At 51.5% G+C, this 22579-nt stretch overlaps 1 protein-coding gene and 1 pseudogene across 1 annotated transcript; both read right to left on the bottom strand.

Annotated features, from left to right (window-relative positions):
* Positions 1-554: 554 nt before the first annotated feature.
* LOC108178939 (E3 ubiquitin-protein ligase XIAP pseudogene) lies at positions 555-2866 on the bottom strand (annotated as a pseudogene).
* A 5295-nt stretch (positions 2867-8161) lies between these two features.
* Positions 8162-10697, bottom strand: LOC127491182 (protein WFDC10B-like). The gene is made up of 3 exons (XM_070053166.1): positions 10519-10697; positions 9175-9323; positions 8162-8504 (listed from the first exon to the last, which is right to left on the bottom strand). Exons 1-2 carry the CDS (start codon positions 10625-10627, stop codon positions 9178-9180), a joined length of 255 nt encoding a protein of 84 aa, XP_069909267.1. The 5' UTR covers positions 10628-10697; the 3' UTR covers positions 8162-8504; positions 9175-9177.
* Between the last annotated feature and the right edge of the window lie 11882 nt (positions 10698-22579).

Genomic DNA, 22579 nt, shown 5'->3' with positions numbered 1-22579 from the left:
GGCTAGATGGCATTGTGTCGTTGAATACAAACCTCTTTTGAAATCATTCATCCAAGTGAGTGCTGATAATTTGAAAAGGACAGAATCCTAAAACACAAAGACAAGCATCTAAAAATAATCTCTATCTTTCCACCAGTGCAGAACAGTTCATTCTGTTTATCACACAACAAATTATGTGACTGGGGAGATTAACTCGAATCTCCAAGTTTCTCCATTTGCTAAGTCTATCTGAAAAGAACCAAACACTCAATTAATTCACGTACACTTAGAAACTAAGTCAATGTACTACCAATACACACTGCAATCAGTTATAATGTGATGCTTCTTAGTCTACAGTTTCAGCTAAAGAACAGTAAAACAATGGGAAAAATAATACAGTTAATAACTGGAAAAACCCGGAAGTTCAATTTTAGACTGCCGACTAAACCATTACTTTTTCCCCCTAATTGGTAGCAAACGCTAACAGAATCCAACGCTGATTACTTGAAGTCAGCTCATGGCACACATTCAATCAGGGTAATAAGAGCACCACAACCTGCCCCTGTGGAGCTGGATTAAGACACAAACATCCTCTGCTGGAAAGCGATGACGGTGTAGCACAGGGGCACGTGTCAACTGCTCCAGCGCGCTGTTCACAGGTGCTCGGTGTCCCCAGGAATGAAGACCGCAGCAGCACTTCTGTCCCTGCAGGTTCTGCAAGCTTCCCCTCCTGCAGGCGCCGGAGCTGCCCTGCAGTGCTGACGTCGGCCAGCAGCGAAGTCCGACTCCACTCACCCTGTGCACCGCCCTCCCGAGCATTCGCTAGATCGCAGCCAGACCTCGAGTGATTTACAGCTGCTCCCAGAAGCCTGAACGTCTTCCTCCATTCCTAATGTCCCTGACACTGGATCCCATCCGTACAGCTTCTTGAACCACAGGCCTTTGGAAGACGGCACCATCGGATGCTTTAGTGAGTGACGGTGTGTTTTCAGCCGTTCTTGCCAGAGGCTCCCCAAGTGAATGAGTTAAATGAATATTGTCTATATATCCTTGACCTTTCTCTTCTAATAGGTACTCAACACCCTGTTCACCTAACGCATCACATCCAGCTCCCGATCTGCCATGGCTGGGTTGCTTGGAGGATTTGTTGAATTTGGGAAATTCCTATCAGAAATCACAACATCAGATTCACTTCGAATACCCACGTTCTGGCCCAAAACAAAGGAGCAGTTAGGAAAGCGTTGCCTGGGCGCCGGCCAGGCATGAACACAGGGTTGCCAGTTCTTCAGTTTCCACCAGAGCACTGCACTTGACCCTCTACACCTGTGTAGCGGAGCCGGGCTCTACCCAACTCTCTGGGGGCTAAGTGGGCATAGCGTGGCCAGTTCTGAAGGGACTCTAATCTGGCTTCTGCGCTGCACGTGGCAGGGTTCCGTGGGTATAAGGAGTCTGACAGATCCACACCTGTCCAGTTCTCAGAAGATCGTCTGCGTGAGTCTCAGATGGTCTGTCTAAAGCAAAATGATTTCTGTTTCCCAGGTAGTTTCCACCTTCGTATCGACCATTTGGGACACCAGGATTTGTTGGTTGTGCAGCACTATTTTCAAAATAAAAGCGTTGATAAATCTGCAGTTTGGGGTTACTTTCCCGTGCCTTCCAACCACCGAGTCTGCACATTGCCCTCTAGCGGCGGCTGAGCATCGCTCCGTGTCTCCACCTGCTCGTGCAGGTGTTGACGCGGAAGCCGGACTGCTGCTTGGAAAATCGGCAAGTTTTTAACTTCGAACTCCTCTACAAATTCTTCCTCTCTATGGACGTCTGCAGGTCCTTCCACACTGGTAAAAGTCTTCTTCTCTTGAAAATAGGATTTGTCCACCTTTTCGCGCCAGGAGAGCCGGCCCCAACCGCCCGAACCCCCAGCTGGAAAAGCCAACTCCTGCCCCTTGGCCGGGCCTCCCTCGATTAGCGCCGCGCCCGCTCGAGGCGTCGCCAAGGTCCCGCCACTTCCACGAGCAGGGAGGGCGCAGCCACAGAAAACGAACCCTCTTTCCACCCCTCCCTGCCTGCCCTCCGACCCCCGCCCCAGCTGGAAATGGAATTAAAAGATATGTTTTGATTCAAAAATTTTTTTGAAAGCCATGAACAAGAGGAGTCTCTCAGGCCGGCTCGGCGGTTCACTTGGCTAATCCTCCGCCTGCAGCGCCATCATCCCGGGTTCTAATCACGGTTGGGGCACCGGATTCTGTCCCGGTTGCTCCTCTTCCAGGCCAGCTCTCTGCTGTGGCCCAGGAGTGCAGTGGAGGATGGCCCAAGTGCTTGGGCCCCTGCACCCACATGGGAGACCAGGAGGAAGCACCTGGCTCCTGGCTTCAGATTGGTGCAGCGCACTGGCCTTAGTGGCCTTTTGGGAGGTGAACCAATGGAAAGGAAGACCTTTCTCTCTCTCTCTCACCGTCTAACTCTGCCTGTCAAAAAAAAAAAAAAGTCTCTCATCCCAATTCAGAAGTAATGAGAAGGGCTGGCTGTGTGGTGTAGCAGACAGGGTTGCCACCTGTGCCATTGGCATCCCATATGGGTACTGGTTTGAATCCCAGCTGCTCCACTTCCAATCCAGCTCCCTGCTAATGCACCTGGGAAAGACACAAAGGATGGCCCAAGTGCTTGGGCCCCTGCACCCATGTGGGAGACCTGGATGAAGCTCCTGGCTCCTGACTTCAGACTGGCCCAGCTCTGGCTGTTGTGGCCATTTGAAGAGTGAACCAGCAGATGGAAGATCTCTCTGTTCCCACCCCCCCCCCCCATGACTCTGCCTTTCAAATAAATAAAATAATCTTAAAAAAAAAAAAAGAAATGAGAAGCACCCTGTGAGGTGGAATGTGAAGGCCATGCCAAGATGGCCTCTTGCAACAGGCTATGATTGGATGGCTTTGGAAACCACATGACAACAGAGCCTGACTGAGAACAGGTTCTGATTGGATGGCTTCGGAAACCACATGGCAATGGAGACTGACTGGCAACAGGCTGTGATTGGTTAGGGCATAGACCACCCCTTGACCTGATTGGCTGCCTTGACTATATAAGCTGCTGTACCAACTGAAATAAATGAGTCTGTAGGCTGTTGGCCTCTGGCCTGCTTTCCCCTGACTCCTGGGGTCTGTGCGGTGACTCCACGCCTCTTGCCCCACCACGCTCCTCCTCTCAGAACGAATCCTGTCCACAGGTCAGGTATCAACAAAGCCATATTGCTGGTGCTGTGGGACACAGAAGGGGCAGCCCTATGGGTGATACTGGGGGTAGTGGCACTGAGAGTTGGGGCTCTGGAACTGTGGGATGTGGATGTGACCTTTCCTAGGTCCTGCTGAGTGGGTGTGGATGAAGCTACCCAACAGCTGCAGTCCCGGCACAGGGGGCTCTGAGATTTACCCAGGCCCCACAGGGCTCTGACGGATCGTGCTGAGGATTGTGTCCTGGTGGGCGTGAGCCTGGAGCTTTCTCTTGCTCCAAAGCATCAGAGTCCCAGAGCTGTCGGACATGGTAGTGACCTTCCTCAGTCTCTGTGGGACAAGTGCAGGTGATGCTGTAGGCCTGGGGCAGTGGACTGCAGATAGGGCCTTGCTCAGGTTGCACAGGGTGAGCCCAGGAGTTTAGCACCCACGCACACAGTCCCAGAGCTGCAGAATGTGTGGGGGGTTGGGGGGGCGTTACCTGGATCCCACAGGGGAAGCACCAGTTATGGTGGGGAGTGTGCCCTTGAGTGAGCTCAGTTAATGCTGGGGAATGTGGCACCAACCATCAGGGTCCCAGGGCTGCGGGATGCAGAGGATAGTTTACCCTGGTCCTGCACGGTGAGCACAGGTTGCAGTGGGGACTATGCACCGGCAAGCACAGGCCTGGTGTGGTGGAATGCAAACAGAGCCTTCCACAGAGCCCATGGGGCCAGTGTGGGTGTCCTTCGGGCTTATACAACCAACAATCACAACTCCAGAGCTAAAGAATGTGGTAGGATCCTTACCAAGCTCCCATGGGGTGAGCGCAGGTCGTGCTGGGGACTGTGCACTAGCAGATGTGGGCCTGTGGCAGTGCAATGCAGGCAGGGCTTCCACAGGTCCCATGGGGCCAGGGTGGCTGTCCCCAAGGCTTAGAGAACCTACACAGTCCCAGAGCTTCAGGGCACAGGGGGTACCTTATTCTGCTCCTGCAGGATGAGAACAAGCTATGTTGGGGCATGTGCACCGGCAGCTGTGGGGTACAGGTAGGGCCTCCCCCAGTTCCCGCAGGGTGAGCACTGGTTACTCTGGGGGTTGTAGCACCAACAGCAGCAGTCCCAGGACTGCAGGATGCAGAAGAATCTATCCCCAGTACCATGCAGTATGCAAACTTGATGCTGGCCACCGAGAACCCTGTGCCAAAAGATGACAGCAGGGGGACCTCGTCAGAGCTTGTGTACTGGCCGCGGCCTCTGCTGAGCCCAGGATGAGGTGCAGAGGGGAGGCAGGAGTCAGCAGCTGGTGCCTGGGAATCTGCCCCTGCGGGATGCACACGGGCTTGCTCTGCGCCCTGTGAGGTGCGCCAGTTCCAGAGGCTTCCTACAGCAGCTGGGGCTGCCTTCTGGCCTCTAAGACAGAATGGAGTCTAGGAGAGCTGTGGAGCAATGTGAGTTCATTTTTCTGGGGGTGAAACAGCTGCTTGGACTCCAGCCAGCTTTCCAGACGGGCTTTAAAGCCTCCGAGGACCGTTTAACCCTGTAGTTAGGGCTGCTGGCTGCAGCGGCGACGGGCGTCGCCGAACTTTCCCACTTACCTTTTCTCAGCAATGAGGCGTCTCCCTCCCTCCCCACCCCACCCCGTCCCAGCCAGGGAGCCAGGACAGAAGTGGCGGGTCAGGGAGCCAGGACAGAGTGGCAGGCCAGGGAGCCAGGACAGAAGTGGCAGGCCAGGGAGCCAGGACAGAAGTGGCAGGTCAGGGAGCCAGGACAGAAGTGGCAGGTCAGGGAGCCAGGACAGAGTGGCAGGCCAGGGAGCCAGGACAGAAGTGGCAGGGTGCCTGTTCCTGGGCCTGGGCTGAGTCTGTGCTGTTGAGGGTGCCTGTCCCTTCTTTACTGGAGTCTCCCCTCAGTCTCCTGGACATGCAGTCCTCCCTTTGTTCCCATTCTTCTTGGATCCTCCTTTAATATTTCGTTCACGACGTTTGTGTCTATTCCTGAGAAACATAGATCTTCTATTTTGCTTATTTATTTATTTGGAAGGCAGTCAGAGGGAGAGAAGGAGAAACAGAGAGAGGTCTTCCATCCACTGCTTTACCCCTCAAATGGCCATTAACAGCCAGAGCTGGGCTAAGTCCAAGCCAGGAGCCAGGAGCCAGGAGTTTCTTCCGGGTCTCCCATGTAGGTGCAGGGGCCCAAGGACTCTGACCATCCTCCGCTGCTTTCCCAGGCCATTAGCAGGGACCTGAACCAATGTGCATATGGGATGCCAGCATTGCAGGCAGCAGCTTAACCCTCTGTGTCGCAATGCCAGGCCCTGCTTTTGTCTTGTTATAATGACCTTTTTAAGTTCTGGAGATCAAGTTTACGTTGGCCTCATAAGTAAGTTGAGAATATTCCCTTTTTTATTTTATGGGAGATTTGCTATAAGATTGGTATTATTTCTTCTTTGAATGTTTGGTAAAATTCAATAATGATGCCTCTTGAGCCCAAAGTTGTCCTTGAGAGAATTTTTAAACTGTATTAATTTATTTCATGGATGCATGATTGCTGACATTTTCTATTTCTCCTATGAAATTTTGATGTTCTTATTTTATAGGAATTTACCCATTTCTCTGAATTTTGTATTTTAATTCCTATGTAGTCATAATATTCTCTATTTTCATTGTCTATAGGGTCTATAGTTATGTTCATTTTTCCTTTGTTTATATTGGCTATTTCTGTCTCCCCTCTTGTTTGCTTAATCACCATAATTTTCCAAATTTTGTTAGTTTGTTCAAAATTTCAACATTGGGTTTTGTTGATCTTCCATGGTGTATGTTTATTTTTATTATTTTTATTCTGACCTAAGTTATTCTCTTCTTACCAATTTTTATTTAATTTGCTATTCTTGGGGCCAGCGCTGTGGCGCAGCAGGTTAATGCTCTGGCCTGAAGCACTGGCATCCCATATGGGCGCCAGTTCAAGACCCAGCTGCTCCTCTTCCAATCTGGCTCTCTGCTATGGCCCTGGAAAGCAGTAGAAGATGGCCAAGTCCTTGGGCCCCTGCACCCACGTGGGAGACCCAGAAGAAACTCCTGGCTCCTGGCTTTGGATTGGCACAGCTCCAGCAGTTGTGGCTGATTGGGGAGTGAACCAGCGGATGGAAGACCTCTCTCTCTCTGCTTCTCCTTCTCTCACAGTGTAACTCTGACTTTCAAATAAATAAATAAATCTTTTAAAAAATTTGCTATTCTTTTTCTCACTTTGGAGATCAAAGGTAAGATGGTTGGTTATCAGCATTTGTTCTGTTTAAATACATACATGTTAGGTTAGAACCCTTTCTGTAGTTTTAGTTGTATCCTATGTTTTGCTATGTTGTATTTTCACTTCAAAATATTTCCCATTGTGATTTCATCTTTAACCTGTGTTTCCTTAGAAGTGTTTGATTTAATTTTTAATCATATAGAACATTTTTCTGAAAGTTCTATTTCATTTATTTCTATCTTAATTACACTGTGTTCAGTTTGACTTAAATCCTTTGATATTTGTTGAGACTTAAAAAATGTTCTGTGTGCATATATCCTGTAATAATTTGGTTTGTATATTCCATAATAATTTAGAATTGTTTTTTATATATGTTGATCAGTCACATTGTGTGTGTATGTGTGTTGTTCAAACTTCCTATTATCATCTTGGTTTCTGTTTTGTTTTGTCTTCTAATAGCGTCAGTTACTAGGAGAAATGTGTTAAAATCGACTGCTGGTCAGTCCTCCTTCTGATAAGGGCAAGTGAGTCTCTGATCCCGCGAGCCTCCCAGGGAAGCCGAAGCCAGGACTCCTGGGGGACTCGAGCCCGGTCTCCTGTCACCTCTGAAGCCCCCGGGGTGGATTACCCGCAGCTCTGAACTGCACAGCTGAGTGCACAGGCTCAGGGTGTTCCTCAGTACACCTGGGGGCAAATGAGAAGTCCTGTCCGCCAGGTGACCCCAGAGGTTTTCCTGCACTGCTTCGTCTTCTAACTGCTCAGCAGGAAACAGTTCACTGGGTTTGGCCCAAGGCAGCCACCCCCTGCTAGTGCGGGGACCCCGACGACCTGTCCTGTCGCCATCTCAGTCCGTGCACCTCCCCAATGCTTCTCCTCAGTGACTTCCTCCATCAAGCGTGTCTCAAGATAGACCCATGTCAGGAAACTCAATACCGAGGGCTTCAGGACAGGAGGTCTGCCCACCATCCGGCACCGGGCAGCCACCGGCCTCTTTGCTAATTTTAGCATAACAACACACTGAGAAGTCAGAAAGGGAAAGCTGGCAAATCAGAACATGCTAAGGTCATACAGCCTCATACAACGGTCATGATGCAGCCTCGTCAGCCGTTCACTGGTTTTTGTCAGGTGACACTCAGATCGGCCAGTTCTTTCCCAGCCCTCAGAATCAGACTAAGCGTTCCTCCTTCTTCCAGAAAGCCTGGAACCCATGGCAACTCCTGCCTGCGTGTGGAAGGCGCTGGCGATAGATTCCACGGTCTCCACGGTCTCCTCTAGTTTTGTCCCTGCTTGTTTGAATCATAAGCGGGCACCCTCTCTTGGACTGCACAGGTAGATTTAGTGACACCTCCACTCCTGTGAAGTGGCCCTGGCCACACGGTGGGCTCTCTAGAATCCTCTAAAGGTTGCTTATTCTTGGCAGCAGTATTCACGTTCGGATAGATCCTGAGTAACTAAGTAAGTAATGGTAACACTGCACTGTCTGGAAACGGAACTAGGAGGGAAAGGGCACCAGCCTCGCCTTTCAGTGGCTGTGGGGACCCACCAGCCGCAGCCCTGAGCTGCCCCCGAGGACGGGCAACCCAGACAGACCATGTTTTCTGTAGTCAGGACAACATCCCACCCGTAAGTAGTTTTCCCCAGAGACGTTCGTCAATGATCAGAAACGGGTTGAGTCCAGGAGTCCTGGCTAAGGAATCGCGCCTTTAAACAGTCACACAGCATGGAATTGAAAACTGGAAGGCAGGGGCTGAGGGCGTGGGCGAAAGTTGGGCTAGGGTTAGAGAGCTGGGACAGCGAAAACTCTGGGACTACAGAAAAAGAAGCCGAGGCCCTGGGCTAGTGCTCAAGCTTGTTTGGCAAGCATGGAGCCGGGGCTGCTAATACAATAGCTCAGGGAGGTGGGGCAGCAGGCGGAGGAGACATGGCCCTGGGCACACTCCCACACTCCTGGGAGGAAGATGGTCCCACGGCAGGTCATCAGTGCTCTTCCAAGAACTTCCAGGAGTCTCGACTCTCACTGGTGGTTTAAGGCTCAGCACTGGACAGCATGTTGCTCAGTCTGTAGTCCGGCTTCCTTCTGTCGAGAAGGGAGAGGGGGCAGGAGTTCAGAGCCGCATGGTCTGGAGAAATATTTCTTTAAGCATAGCAAATCCTCCCAAACCCTGGGAGTAGAGTTGTTTTGTGGTTTAGGAGATGACCCCACAGGGTGGCTCCCCGAAGAGTCTAAGTCCAGTCAACAGAGACATCCATGTCAGACCTCCTGGGCTCTACCTAGATTCTGTAGGCCTGCACGAGGAGATGGGGCAGGTGCTGTGGCACAGCAGGGTAAAGTCCCAGGCTGCAGCATCCCATATGGGCACTGGCTGCTCCACTTCCGATCCAGGTCCCTGCTAATGTGCTTGGGAAAGCAGTGGAGGATGGCCCAAGTCCCTGGGCCCCTGCACCCACGTGGAAGACACAGAAGAAGCTCCTGACTTCAGGCGGGCTCAGCTCTAGCTGTTTTGGCCGTTTAGGGAATGAACCAGCAGGTGGAAGACCTCTCTCTCTCTCTCTCTCTCTCTCTCTGTGTGTGTGTGTGTGTGTGTGTGTCTACCTCTCTCTGTAACTCTTTCAAATAAATACATATTTAAAGAAGAGGAGATGGGGCTGGGGCGAAGTCAGCAGGGTCCCCAGACAGGACTGTGTGCCCGAGTTCGGGATGCGCCGTCCCTGGGAGCGCGGGCAGAGGGAAGCTGCTCAGATCCTACCGTTTACTCCAGACGCATGCAGATGTTTCCGCAGAGGGCGGTACAGCAGTAGTGGCCGCTGCGGCACTCCACGGGCAGCTTGCAGAAGGTGCGGCACTGCTGCTCGGTGGGAACCTTCGCACAGGAACTCAGTTTCGGCCTTGATAAAACTGATAGGACCGCGTGAGCACAGGCCCCCGGGAGAAGAGGGCCTCCCGCTGCCATCGGCCCCCTCAGGCCCCCGACTCCCCTTCTCCTCTCCCTGCGCAGCCATCACACAGCCGCCCCGTGGGGTTTAAACCCATGGAACCCGCGTCCAGTTCTCGGAATGAAGATTCTGAGAGGTTTTCTCACCTCCCGCCTGTTTTGCAGGGTGGGAGGAGTTGAGTTCCAGTGCAGGGGAAAAGCCCTGCTCCTGCCCCAGCTCCTCCTCGCCCTGGGCTGGGTCATTTCTTCCAGGGAAGCATCTGTCCTCGGCTCTCTGCCCAGCACCCTCCCATGCCTCCTTCTGCACATTTGGGTCATTTTACACCTGTTGTTGCAAACTTCACTCCAACAAGCATGTACTGTCTTTCTCCTCCCTATGCCCAATGTTCTGAAGCATTCAATTCCTTTACAAAAAACAGAGACAAAAAAAACAAAATAGCCTGTTTCAAGAAATATCTAGAGGGGCTGGTGCTGTGGCATAGCTGGTAAAGCTGCTGCCTGCAGTGCCAGCATGCCATATGGGTGCCGGTTTGAGTTCCAGGTGCTCCACTTCCGATCCACCTCTCTGCTATGGCCTGGGAAAGCAGTGGAAAATGGCCCAAGTTCTTGGCCCCTGCACCTGCATGGGAGACCCGGAAGAAGCTCCTGGCTTCAGATAGGCACGGCTCCAGCTGTTGTGGCCATTTGGGAAGTGAACCAGCAGATGGAAGACCTCTCTCTCTCTCTCTGCCTCTCCTCTCTCTGTGTAACTCTGACTTTCAAATAAATAAATGCATCTTAAAAAAAAAAAAGGAAATAACTAGAACCCCGTTCCCAAATGTGTTCACATTTGCAACTCTTAACTCCTGGTAGCTCGAGCTGGGTACCCTCTGTGCAGACTCTGAACCCTCGGGGGCTCCTCTCTGCCAATTCTCCTGGACAAAGACTCCAGGGGCCACCACAGGCCCCCAAACACGCATCAGCACACGGTGTTGCTCGTATCACCGGGAGACCCTCAAGCTTGAAGACCAAGCATTTACTTTTCTCCAGGCACCCAGCATAAAAGGAGCCGGTGTTTTTGTAGCTGCCAGCCCCTGGGGCCCTATTTGCGACTGCACCAAGGAACGTCTGCTTGTTTTCTACCCACTCTTCGTTCTGAAGCCCAGCCAGGACACTTACTGTAATCTGGAAATTCAATTTCAGGATGAACTCTCTCCTTCCATGTTCCTGACACTGGCAGGGCCACCAGGCTGAGGAATGTCAGGAACTGCAGGATGGAGCCCTTCATGGCGTGCAGCCTGGGCGTCAGAGTGCGAGGCTGCCGGGAGACCCAGGATTCCGCCCGGCCCAGCAGGGGGTAGAGAAGGGCTCCAGGTGGGGGTTGGGAGGACGCCTGACCAGCCTCTCACTGCCCTGCCTGGTTCTGCCTCCTCCCCTCCTCTCTCCACCACTCCCTGTCTAGGCATTGGCTGCCCATAAAGCAGTTTACTCTCTCATAGCTCCCAAGAGTTTCTCATTGCAGAAATGAGTTCCTTACAACTTTTTAATTTTTTATTTCAGGCGTTCGACAACAGAAAAGCAGTAACGTATTAGTCACTCATTATCTACAGAGAACTTCTGTTCATAATTTGATATACATTCTCCCAGTCTACTGTAGCTGCATGTATAGCATCTATATTTATATCAACTCTTCACCCATTTGCAATCCATATCTTGTGTTGCTCTTTTCATCAAATTGGCATCAGATTCTATGTGATGCTCCTAATGCTCTTCATTTCATCAGATTATTTCAGAAATAACTATTTTTGAGGCAGGCGTTTGGCCTGGTAGATAAAGTATCATTAGGGATGCTTGTATCCCATAGCAGAGTGCCTGGGTTCAAGCCCTGGCTCCGCTCCCGAGTCTCCCACTCCTCGCTTCCTGTTGATGCACACCCTAGGAGGCACCGGGTGCTGGACCAAGTATTTAGGTCCCTGCCAACTATAGAGGAAGCCTAGATTGGGTTCCAGCTCTCAGCTGCAGCCAGACCCAGTCCTGGCTGTTGCAGGCATTTGGGGAGTGAACCAGAATGAAAACACTTTCTCTCTCTCTCTCATTCTCTCTCTCTTTTTCTCTCTCATTCTCTCTCTCTCTTTCTTTCTCTCCTCCATGAATGTCTCTCCAATTAATCAATTAGTTAATTGCTTAATAATGTATTTTTTTTTTTACAGGTAGAGTGGACAGTGAGAGAGAGACAGAGAGAAAGGTCTTCCTTTTTCCGTTGGTTCACCCTCCAATGGCCGCCGCGGCCGGCGCTGATCCGAAGCCAGGAGCCAGGTACTTATCCTGGTCTCCCATGCGGGTGCAGGGCCCAAGCACTTGGGCCATCCTCCACTGCCTTCCCGGGCCACAGCAGAGAGCTGGCCTGGAAGAGGAGCAACCGGGACAGAATCCAGCACTCCGACCAGGACTAGAACCCGGTGTGCCGGCGCCACAGGCGGAGGATTAGCCTAGTGAGCCATGGCGCCAGCCAATAACGTATTTTCTATATGATACTTTTAGGGCCAATGCCACCTATTTTCCTTATATCCTATAATGCATAAGTGGTTGAAGTCAGCAGTGGATTCTCACAAAGTGACACTCCTGTAGACATCAGCCAGATTAAGAAAGAGAAGTACCACATGACCTCCTCTCTCCCCATCCCTCAAAAAAAGGAAAGAGCATTCTGAAGTTTACCATCGTAAATTAAATTGCCTGTGTTGAACTTTATAAATGGCATAATGCAAGCTATCTAATGCAGGGTGTCTGGCTTCTTTATCTCAACATCATCTTTAGGGAGTCTGTCCATATTGTGGATATCGGCCATTCAGTGTTGTTACTATAGAATGCTCCATTGATTTAATGTAACAGAATATTTTATCCAGGGCACTTTTTTTTTTTTTTTTTTTTTTTTTTTTTGGACAGGGAGAGTTAGTGAGAGAGAGAGACAGAGAGAAAGGTCTTCCTTTCCGTTGGTTCACCCCCCAAATGGCCACTAAGGCCGGTGTGATACGCCAATCCGAAGCCAGGAGCCAGGTGCTTCTTCCTGGTCTCCCATGCGGGTGCAGGGCCCAAGCACTTGGGCCATCCTCCACTGCATTCCCGAGCCACAGCAGAGAGCTGGCCTGGAAGAGGGGCAACCGGGACAGAATCCGGCGCCGCAACCAGAACCCAGGGTGCTGGTGTCGCAGGCAGAGGATTAGCCTAGTGAGCCGCAGCACCGGCCCGGGGCACTTTTGATAGGTATTTGGATTGTTTCCAAAATGGAGTCTGAAGAATGAGAGTTAAAGTGAACTGTTCTATGTCAGCCGTTCTGGGCTGTGTTCTGAGATTGGAATCTGCTTTTTCCTGGCGACTAATGAAGCTGGGCATCCTCTTGTCTTTTATTGAATATTTTCGTTTTACAAATTACCTACTCAATTTTTTCCCCATTTTCACTTTTCTACTCTTTTTTTATTTTTTTTGGTAAGTATTCCTTACATATTCTGGGTATGAGTCTCCTGAGTAATGCACATATCGCAAATATCTTCTCCCTTTTTGTTCTCTTAAGCATGTCTTTTGATAAACAGAACTTACTATTTGAATGTAGTACAATGTATCAACCTTCTGCCCTGTGGTTAGCCCTTTGGTCTCTCCTTGAAGGAATATTTCCTTCCCCAAAATTATGAAGACAGACGTCTGTTCTCTCCTGGAATCATACACCTTTGCTCTATCATCAAAATTACAGATTCTGCACTAGCCAACTTTTCGTCCTGTAATGAACTACCTGAGGCAACTGACTCTATAAGAGAAAGAGCTGATTTACCTCACAGTTTGGAGATGTAGGTCCAAGTTCAGGAACCCCATTGGTTTGGCCTCTGTAAGGGCAGCAAATGACAACAGAGGAGTAGGTACAGACAACCAATCACTGACAAGACAGGAAGAGAGGGAGTGGCTCGGCTCAACTCCGGCTTTTATAACCAACCCTCTCGTGAGCACTACCGTCCAGTGCCCCCAGCGATCTCCCACGAGGCCCAGCTCCCAAACACCAGAACTAGTTTAAGTTCTCACTCTCTTACTACCCCTAACTTATGATCTTGGGGTTGAAACGTCTGCTTCATATTCAAGCTACAGCAGATGTAAATGTGTTCTTTAAACATGTATAAAGCAGGATTAAATTCCAACTAATTGAGAATAATTGGCTCTTTTCTCACAGAATTAAAGACCTCAGAACTGTGCTTTGTGTTGTTCTTGTTGGTTTTTCTTTAATATTTTTTTTAAAAAAAGCAGCTTTAGGAACAGAACAAAATTGAGTTGAAGGTACAGAGTTCCATGTACCCACATACCACTAGCAACATCCCTCACCAACGATCTTGGCGGTCTTTATTACCAAATTCATGGCTTGTATCAGGGCTCATTCTTGGTGTTGCACATTCTATGGGTTTGGGCAAATGGGTTGCAACATGCATCCGCCCTTGTGGGATCAGACAGTGCAGCTTCACTATTCTAAAAGTCCTTTGTGGGACCTGTGCTGTGATGTAGCAGGTAAAGCAGCCACCTGCAGTGCCAGCATTCCATATGGGTGCCAGTTCAAGACCCGGCTGCTCCACATCCAATCCAGCTCCCTGCTATAGCCTGGGAAAGCAGTGGAAGATGGCCCAAGTCCTTGGGCCCCTGCACCCACGTGGGAGACCCAGAAGAAGCTCCTGGCTCCTGGCTTCGGATTGGCACAGCTCCAGCCATTGTGGCCATCTGGGGAGTGAACCAGCGGATGGGAGATCTCTCTCTATCTCTCTCTGCCTCTGCCTCTGCCTCTCTCTCTCTCTGTAACTCTGCCTTTCAAATAAATAAATAAATAAATCTTTTTAAAAAATGTCCCCTGTGCGCTGCACTCTCATGTCTTCCCTCCCCAGACCCTGACAAGCGCCGGTCTCTTTGCTTCCCCAGACGTCATGTATCTGGAATTACACAGCCGGCTGCCTTCCAGATCGGCGGCTGTCATTTAGCCAGGTGCATCTGAGTGCCCTCCGTGTCTTTTCAAGCTTGTAGCTCATTTCTTTTCAGCACTGAGTGAGGTTCCATCGACTGATTGCCTCAGTTGATCCTGTCTTGGTGGCTTCCAAGTGGTGGCCGTGAGGAGCAAAGCTGCTGTCACACCCACGTGCAGGTGTTTGGGAAAACTCGGCAGTCAGGAGTGCGACTGCTGCAGCGAGGGCACAGTATGGTTCACTCTGTAAGGAATCACCAAATCACCCTTCCGAGTGGCTGTCCGTGGTGGCTGTGTGGGTCAGTGGCGGGGAGCCCCTCCCTCGGGAAGTCTCCACACTAGAAGGGAGAGGCATTCCCCCTCCCCCCACTTGGTCGGCTGCAGAGACATGCTGTCAGTGACCTATCCCCTCCCCCAAAACAACAATGGAGTGTTCTGTGTGCTAATGCCTTAGCTTTAAAACAAAATCCTGCGTTTTAGAAACCTTAATAAAAACAGCATTTCAAACTGTGCGGCCCCACAAGCACACAGTGACCAGAAACACAGACATCTCCTGAAGCTCCTCCAGCACCAGCAGCTTCCTGTACGTGCTCCGTTTGGGGTTCCCCTCTTCTGCGGGGTTACTCCCGGCCGTGCCAGCACCCGCTTCCCCTTCCCGGCCGTGCCAGCACCTGCTTCCCCTTCCCGGCCGTGCCAGCGCCCGCTTCCCCTTCCCGGCCGTGCCAGCACCCGCTTCCCCTTCCCGGCCGTGCCAGCACCTGCTTCCCCTTCCTGGCCGTGCCAGCACCCGCTTCCCCTTCCCGGCCGTGCCAGCACCCGCTTCCCCTTCCCGGCCGTGCCAGCACCTGCTTCCCCTTCCCGGCCGTGCCAGTACCCACTTCTCCTCCCCAGCCGTGCCAGCACCCGCTTCCCCTTCCCGGCCGTGCCAGCACCCGCTTCCCCTTCCCGGCCGTGCCAGCGCCCTCTTCCCCTTCCCGGCCGTGCCAGCACCCGCTTCCCCTTCCCGGCCGTGCCAGCACCCGCTTCTCCCTTCCCGGCCGTGCCAGCACCCGCTTCTCCTACCCAGCCGTGCCAGCACCCGCTTCTCCCTTCCTGGCCGTGCCAGCTCCCGCTTCTCCCTTCCCGGCCGTGCCAGCTCCCGCTTCCCCTTCCCGGCCATGCCAGCTCCCGCTTCTCCTACCCAGCCGTGCCAGCACCCGCTTCTCCCTTCCCGGCCGTGCCAGCACCCGCTTCTCCTACCCAGCCATGCCAGCACCCGCTTCCCTTTCCCGGCCGTGCCAGCACCCTTCTCCCTTCTTTCTGTTGGGCACTGTCTCCTTCCGTTGGTGGGGGCCTCTGTGGCTTGGGTTCTGGCTTTGCAGGAGCAGGTGTAGCAGACGACCTTGTGCTTCTCTGAGGTTTGCCCTTCACCTTGACTTCTCCTTCTGAGTCCTGTTTGGTGGCGGAATACAGGTGGCAGGCACGGGAGTGAGGACTTTGGTCAGTCCAGCGGTCACTCTCACCTCTTCTCTGGTCAGTCCAGCGGTCACTCTCACCTCTTCTTCTCTGGTCAGTCCAGCGGTCACTGTCACCTCTTCTTCTCTGGTCAGTCCAGCGGTCACTCTCACCTCTTCTCTGGTCAGTCCAGCGGTCACTCTCACCTCTTCTTCTCTGGTCAGTCCAGCGGTCATTCTCACCTCTTCGTGCTGCTCCCAGATGCAGTTCCTACCTTTGCTCTGCTCTATGCAAGGTGTTTATTTCCCTGAGAATTCTCTCAGGAATTTTTCTTTATTTTTGCTCTTCGGTGGTAAAAAAAAAATTCTCAAAAGAAAACAGCAACAAAGAAACAAAAACCAAAGCCATATTGAGGCATCTTTTCAAACTACAAAAAAGCAAAAATAAAGTTTAAAAAATCCTGAAGGGATTCCCAGGGAAATAAGCACTTTACCTATAGAGGAGCAAAGATCAGGATCACAGCTGGGAGCAGTAAGGAAAAGAACAGACGAGAGTGAGCCCCAGACGGACCAAAGCCTGCTCACCCCTCCCCTCCGTGCCCAGGAGCTCTGCCCCGCAGCGTCACCACCAGGCCCAGAGACAGGCAGCAGAGGATGCGGAACCAGATGAGGCCAGGTGCAGTACAACCAGAGAAGACCACACTGCCTTCCGCTACCCCTGCCCCTGCACAGCCAGAACCCAGCCCTGAACAGGCCCCGCCCGCTCTGTGCCTCCCTCTTCAGCGATGGTGAACTCTCAGCTTTGATTTATTTGGAAAATCATGTTCCTACTTCATTTTCGAGGGGTAATTTTTGGCTGAGTGCTGGTTTTTGTAAACATTTTCAGCACTGCACGCGCAGCATCGGTTCCCTGCGCAGTGTGTGCCGGGTGAGAAGTCTGCTGATGGGCTGCTGAAAATCCCTTCGTGTGTGACGAGTTATTCCCCCCGCCCCGGCTGCTTCCAAGGCGCCCCCTTCGCCTTTAACCTGACAAACCGACTGCACTGTCTCAGTGTGTCTTCTGTGAGCTCATCCTACTCGGATGCCTTTGAGCTTCTTGAATATGGATGCCATTTCCTTCCCCAGAGTTGGAGAGTTTCCAGCCATTTTTTGTAAATTAACTTTATCTCTTTCTTATTTTAGCTTTCTGGGATTCCTGTGATGCATATATTGGTCTGTTTGTTGGTGTCCCAACCCCCTCATCTTTCCTCATTATTTTTCATTCCTTTCTCTTTGTTCTCCTCCGACTCAACAATTTCAAATGATTTGATTCGAGTTTAATCATTTTTCTTGTGCTTGATAGAATCTGCTGTTGAATCCCACCAGGAAGTTTTTCAGTTCTGTCAGCGTACATACTCTTCAGCTCCCATGTCTTTGGAGTTGATTCCTGGATATTAATTTTATTCCTTGGAACCAGCTTTGTAGTGTGGTAGGTTAAGCCTCCCATTTGAGTTCCGGCTGTTCCATTTCTGATCCAGCTCTCTGCTGTGGCCTGGGAAAGCAGTGGAAGATGGCCCACGTCCTTGGGCCCCTGCACCTGCATGGGAGACCTGGAAGAATCTCCTGGTTCCTGGTTTCAGATGGGCCCAGCTCTGGCTGTTGCTGTCATTTGAGGAGTGAACCAGTGTATAGAAGATCTCTCTGTCTCTCCCTCTCTCTGTTTGCAACTCTGCCTCTCAAATAAATAAATCTTAAGAAAAAAAAAAAACCACCACCATCCCTTAATTTTGGCCACATTTCTTTATTTCTCCGTGTCCCTGGAGACTTTGTATTCACGTCAGTGCATTGAAAGACAGCAGCCACCTCTCCTGGTCACGTCTGCCTGGGTTCTCCGGGAAAGACCTTCTCCCTCTCCCCAGCTCGGGACTCCGGGCGCCTCTCCAGCCTTCACGGAGGCCGTGTCTTCTCCGTGAGCGCCTAGAGTGCCTTCTTCAGGAAGGAGCTCCCTCTGGTGTCTCTGTCTGCTGTACCCCAGATTTCTCGAAGCCACCTGGCTCCCTAGTTTCTCAGCAGATTTCCCCAGAAACGTAGGGGATGCGGGGTCCTGCCAGCACGTCAGGACAGGTGAGACAGAACCAGGCCCTCGGACAGCCCCCAGAAACGGGGCCTGGGACTCTTCCCAGTTGAGCTGCCCTCAGCCACAGAAAGGGTTATGGTGAGATAATCCACAGGTTTTCCTACGCGCTCCAGGGTGCTGGCGTCACCCTTGTCTAGTGCAGGAGTCTCTCAGTTGGGCCCTGCGTTTCTCGCATGGGGAACTGGTCCACATCCTGCTGTTGGACTGATCCACAGAGTCCTGCCATGTCACTCTTCGGCAACTGTCACCCATTTGCATCTACAGGACTCCTGTCTTTGCTCTGTTTTCCAGCTGTTTTACCTCTACTACGTTCTTCAGTTCCTCCATTGGTGTCATTTTTGTGTGTGTGTGTTTTTTTTTTCCACTATACCACCTTGATTCCCTTTCAGCTTACTTTTTCATACCTTTTTTTTTTTTTTTTGACAGGCAGAGTGGACAGTGAGAGAGAGAGAGAGAGACAGAGGGAAAGGTCTTCCTTTGCCGTTGGTTCACCCTCCAATGGCCGCCACGGTCGGCGTGCTGCGGCCGGCGCACCACACTGATCCGATGGCAGGAGCCAGGAGCCAGGTGCTTTTCCTGGTCTCCCATGGGGTGCAGGGCCCAAGCAGCTGGGCCATCCTCCACTGCACTCCCTGGCCACAGCAGAGAGCTGGCCTGGAAGAGGGGCAACCGGGACAGAATCCGGCGCCCCGACTGGGACTAGAACCCGGTGTGCCGGCGTCGCTAGGCGGAGGATTAGCCTAGTGAGCCACGGCGCCGGCCTATTTTTCATACCTTTTTAAGTCATTTTTTTAGAGTTAGCCACTCCTCGCTGATGACCCTGCTTAGTTATTTCGGTCTGGAATGGAAGTGTCCCCTGGAAGTGGATGGCCTCTGTCTCCTCCTCCCTTGCGTGGTGGATACGGGTGGTCCCTGTGAAGGCGCTGCAGCTCTCCATCGGTTTACTCCACAGTGCTAAGGAGCCAAGGAGCCACGAGGGCCAGAGGGAATTTCAAAACTCAGAGGCCGGCGCCACAGCTCACTAGGCTAATCCTCCGCCTTGCGGCGCTGGCACCCCGGGTTCTAGTCCCGGTCGGGGCGCCGGGTTCTGTCCCAGTTGCTCCTCTTCCAGTAAAAAAAAAAAAAAAAAAAAAACTCAGAACATGTTGCTAACGTAGCCCACATAACTCCTGCTCAGGAGGGTGCATAGTTCTTACAGGATGGTTTGGTTCCTCCAGGGTCAAGGCACCCCACGTGAAGCCCCGGGTCAGGGCTGCTGGCCGGTGCTTTCTCTGCCCGGCTTTATGGATCTGTGATTCTTCATTTCTCCAGCTTTGCATACTTGCCGTTCACCTGCTAGCCTCCTCCTGGCTGCCCTGATTTACTGTGCCTTCAAGCCCTCAGGTGCTCAGTTTATGGCCACAGGCTGGGATTTTCCCTCTCTTCTTTCCATTCCCCCGCCACACCTTTGGCTCTGGTTGTTAAGGGCTGAGCTCACAGCTCTCCACGTGTAGGAGCTGGCCTGCTCATTCCTACAATGACTGACTTATTCATGGCCATTTCTAGTGATTTCACCATTTCATGATGATTTTCCTGCCATATCAGTCTTGCCTGCCAACTTGACCCAAGAGAGCCAAGTGCCCTTCTAGTAATTCCTGTTTGTTTTTCTTTCTGGTTGCTGTCATCCACATACCATGAAATTCACTATTTTAAACTGCACGGTTCAGTGGTTCCTAATGTATTGGATTGTACAACTATCCCCACTACTTCCAACATTTTTATTGCCCCCAAACTCTGTGTCCCTTTGCAGTTACTTCCCTGTCCTCCCTGGCCACACCCAGCCCCTGGTGGTCACTAATCTACGTTCTGTCCCTATGGATTTGTTTACCCTGGATAGTTTGTGTCTGGATTCTTTTTTTTTAACAGGCAGAGTGGACAGTGAGACAGAGAGACAGAGAGAAAGTCTTCCTTTTGCCGTTGGTTCACCCTCCAATGGCCGCCGCGGCCGGCGCGCTACGGCCTGCGCGCTGCGCTGATCTGAAGCCAGGAGCCAGGTACTTATCCTGGTCTCCCATGGGGTGCAAGGCCCAAGCACTTGGGCCATCCTCCACTGCACTCCTGGGCCACAGCAGAGAGCTGGCCTGGAAGAGGGGCACCCGGGACAGAATTCAGCGCCCCGACCAGGACTAGAACCCGGTGTGCCAGCGCCGCAGGTGGAGGATTAGCGTAGTGAGCCACAGCGCCAGCCTGGACTCTTTCTTAACTGACTCACTCGATCTTTCAGGGGAGCACAGGGACAGGTGGTTGATAACTGAACACACACAATGAAAAGTGCTGGAATTACCGTCTACATGAAGGCCGCTCAAGGATTCTGAAGTCCCATGTCTGAGTTTTTTCTATTGCCACTTGATTGGAATACCTCTGGGGTCCCAGGTGACAAAAACAGAAAAACTTGGACTCACCCTCTGCCACTCTGCTCAAAGGCTTCTCATCCTAAGGCTCCAGCTTTCAAACTGTCTCTTTCAGTTTGATTTCCTCCAAGCTGTGAATGAACCTGGACAGCTGTACCCGTGGCTTAGCAGGGCTCCTCTGCTGGGCTCTGTGCTGCTGTAGCAACCTTCAACAGCAGCCCTGCCTGTTGCCTACTTCTCTCCTTGAGTTCCAAAGTGAGAGCTCTGGATATCAACTGTGACAATACGTTTTCTTGGATTCAATATTACATGTAGTTCTTGCTGTCTCAGTTTTCACCATATGACTATGTTCTGAAATATTTACCCACATTCACAATCTAGAGTTTTTAAAAGTGCGCTAGGAGTGAGCATTCGGCATAGCAGTTACGACTCTGCTTGGGACGCCCACATTCCGTGTCGGAGCGCTCTACCCCCAATTCCAGCTTCCCGCTAAAGCACACGCTGGGAGGCAGCAGGGGATGGATCAACTAGTTGGGTTCCTGCCACTCACATGGGAGACCTGGGTTGAGCTCCCAGCCCCAGACTTGATGTGGTTCATTCCCGGCTATTGCAGGCACTTGGGAGATGAACCGGGGATCTCTCTCTCTCTCTCTCTCTCTCTCTCTCTCATAAATAAATAAACCCCTAAAGAATTCTGCATGCAGAAATGTTTAAGCTGTCTGTGAACTCAGGTAAGAATACAGTCACACTTCAGCTTATTTCATACTCATGTCAAAATGCGTTGTGAATTACTGATACCAACTTCCCCACATTACTAAGTGGAAAAGGTCCTCCCAGGAAATTAGAACAAAGGAAATCAAACCTTAGAAATGAAGTTCACTAGCCAAAACGACTCTGCTTGTCTAACAGATTTTCAGAAGCAACCTCTTGCCGACCACATCCTCATTTCTACCTTCAGAAACACTGGTGACTCCGGTTGACCAGACGTTGTGTGCGTTATTGACTTAAAGCTGGGAGAAATAAACACATAAACGATGTGAGCGGGGCCACATTCATGTTTTCCTTCCCTGAGCCTGATGCGTCCATGCACAATAAAATAAATGACCAACCTCCTGTGAGTCTGGGGGTGCACTGAGATTCCCTGGAGCAGAGAGGTATGGACCTACACTGATAACCACACCACTGCGGGAGGGAACGGAGCAGCGGGCTGGGAGAGCAGGTGGTGCCAAATGTCCTCAAATACCTGAAAAAGAATTCAGGGGCGAAGGAGACGGCTATGGGAAGAAGTCGAGAACTCCGAGTAGCATCTGAGGATGCTCCGGCGACCACTGCAGCTTCTGAGCGCCTACAGCACTCTCATGATTTACCTTCCCGTGCATAGAAGGATCAAGAACAGTTCACGCAAACTTGCGTGTGGCCAACTTTGTGTCTTCTCGCCCTCTCCCTCTCCCTCTCTCATAGTGCAATGTATATAGGAAATAATTTCGTGAAGAAATTGAATATTGAAGGAAGCCTGGAGTAGTTCCAAGAGACTTGAGGACTGTGAAAATCTGCTTTACTTCTATATCTACACAGAAGCACGGTGTAGCTGCTTGTTTGGCAGGCTCTCAAAACGATCTCTCACCTGTCCTACCCACATCCCCACCGCAGAGACACTCAGGTCTCCAGCCGCTGACACTCGGTGGTTTATCAGCTTAAATCAGGTAATTGTCCAGTCCTCGTCGCTCCCCAGTCCAAAGGCACACAAATGCCGACATGAAACCCAGAAACCCTTGCTGGTGTCGCAGCTCACTAAGCTAATCCTCTGCCTGCGACGCCGGCAGCCTGGGTTCTAGCCCTGGTTGAGGTGCCGGATTCTGTCCAGGTTGCCTCTCTTCCAGTCCAGCTCTCTGCTGTGGCCCGGGAGTGCAGTGGAGGATGGTCCAAGTGCTTGGGCCCTGCACCCCATGGGAGACCAGGAGAAGCACCTGGCTCCTGGCTTCGGATCAGCGTGGTGTGATCCCCACTGAGTAGCCGTTGCTTTCTAGCTTCTGCTTTCTTGAAATTGTTTATTTGCTATTTCCTCTCCTGTGCTGTTGATCCAGTGTGTAAATGGTCTTTCTAAAAATCATGTTAGTGAGGTTTGAGTGTAAGCAGAGGGAAATACATTGCCATAGGAATAATGATGCCGCCTTCGAGATGGCCGTGCTCTGATCCCCCGGGTCAGGGCCTGCTCACAGAGGGCACTGCAGGGACCTTGAGACAGGGAGAGCATCCTGAAGAGTCAGGTGGCCCAGTGAAACATTACCCCTTAAAAGCAGAGAATCTGGGGCTGGCA

The sequence above is a fragment of the Oryctolagus cuniculus genome, chromosome 11, assembly GCF_964237555.1.
Source record: "Oryctolagus cuniculus chromosome 11, mOryCun1.1, whole genome shotgun sequence".
Taxonomy (NCBI): Eukaryota; Metazoa; Chordata; class Mammalia; order Lagomorpha; family Leporidae; genus Oryctolagus; species Oryctolagus cuniculus.
This window is presented reverse-complemented; position numbering and strand designations above follow the sequence as displayed.

What these genes read in the sequence shown, in the direction of transcription:
- LOC127491182 (XM_070053166.1), bottom strand. Translation starts at nt 10,627, where the DNA reads ATGAAGGGCTCCATCCTGCAGTTCCTGACATTCCTCAGCCTGGTGGCC. An exon ending in AATTGAATTTCCAGATTACA is followed by an intron (nt 9,324 to 10,518) that starts GTAAGTGTCCTG and finishes CGGTCCTATCAG; the next exon opens with TTTTATCAAGGCCGAAACTG.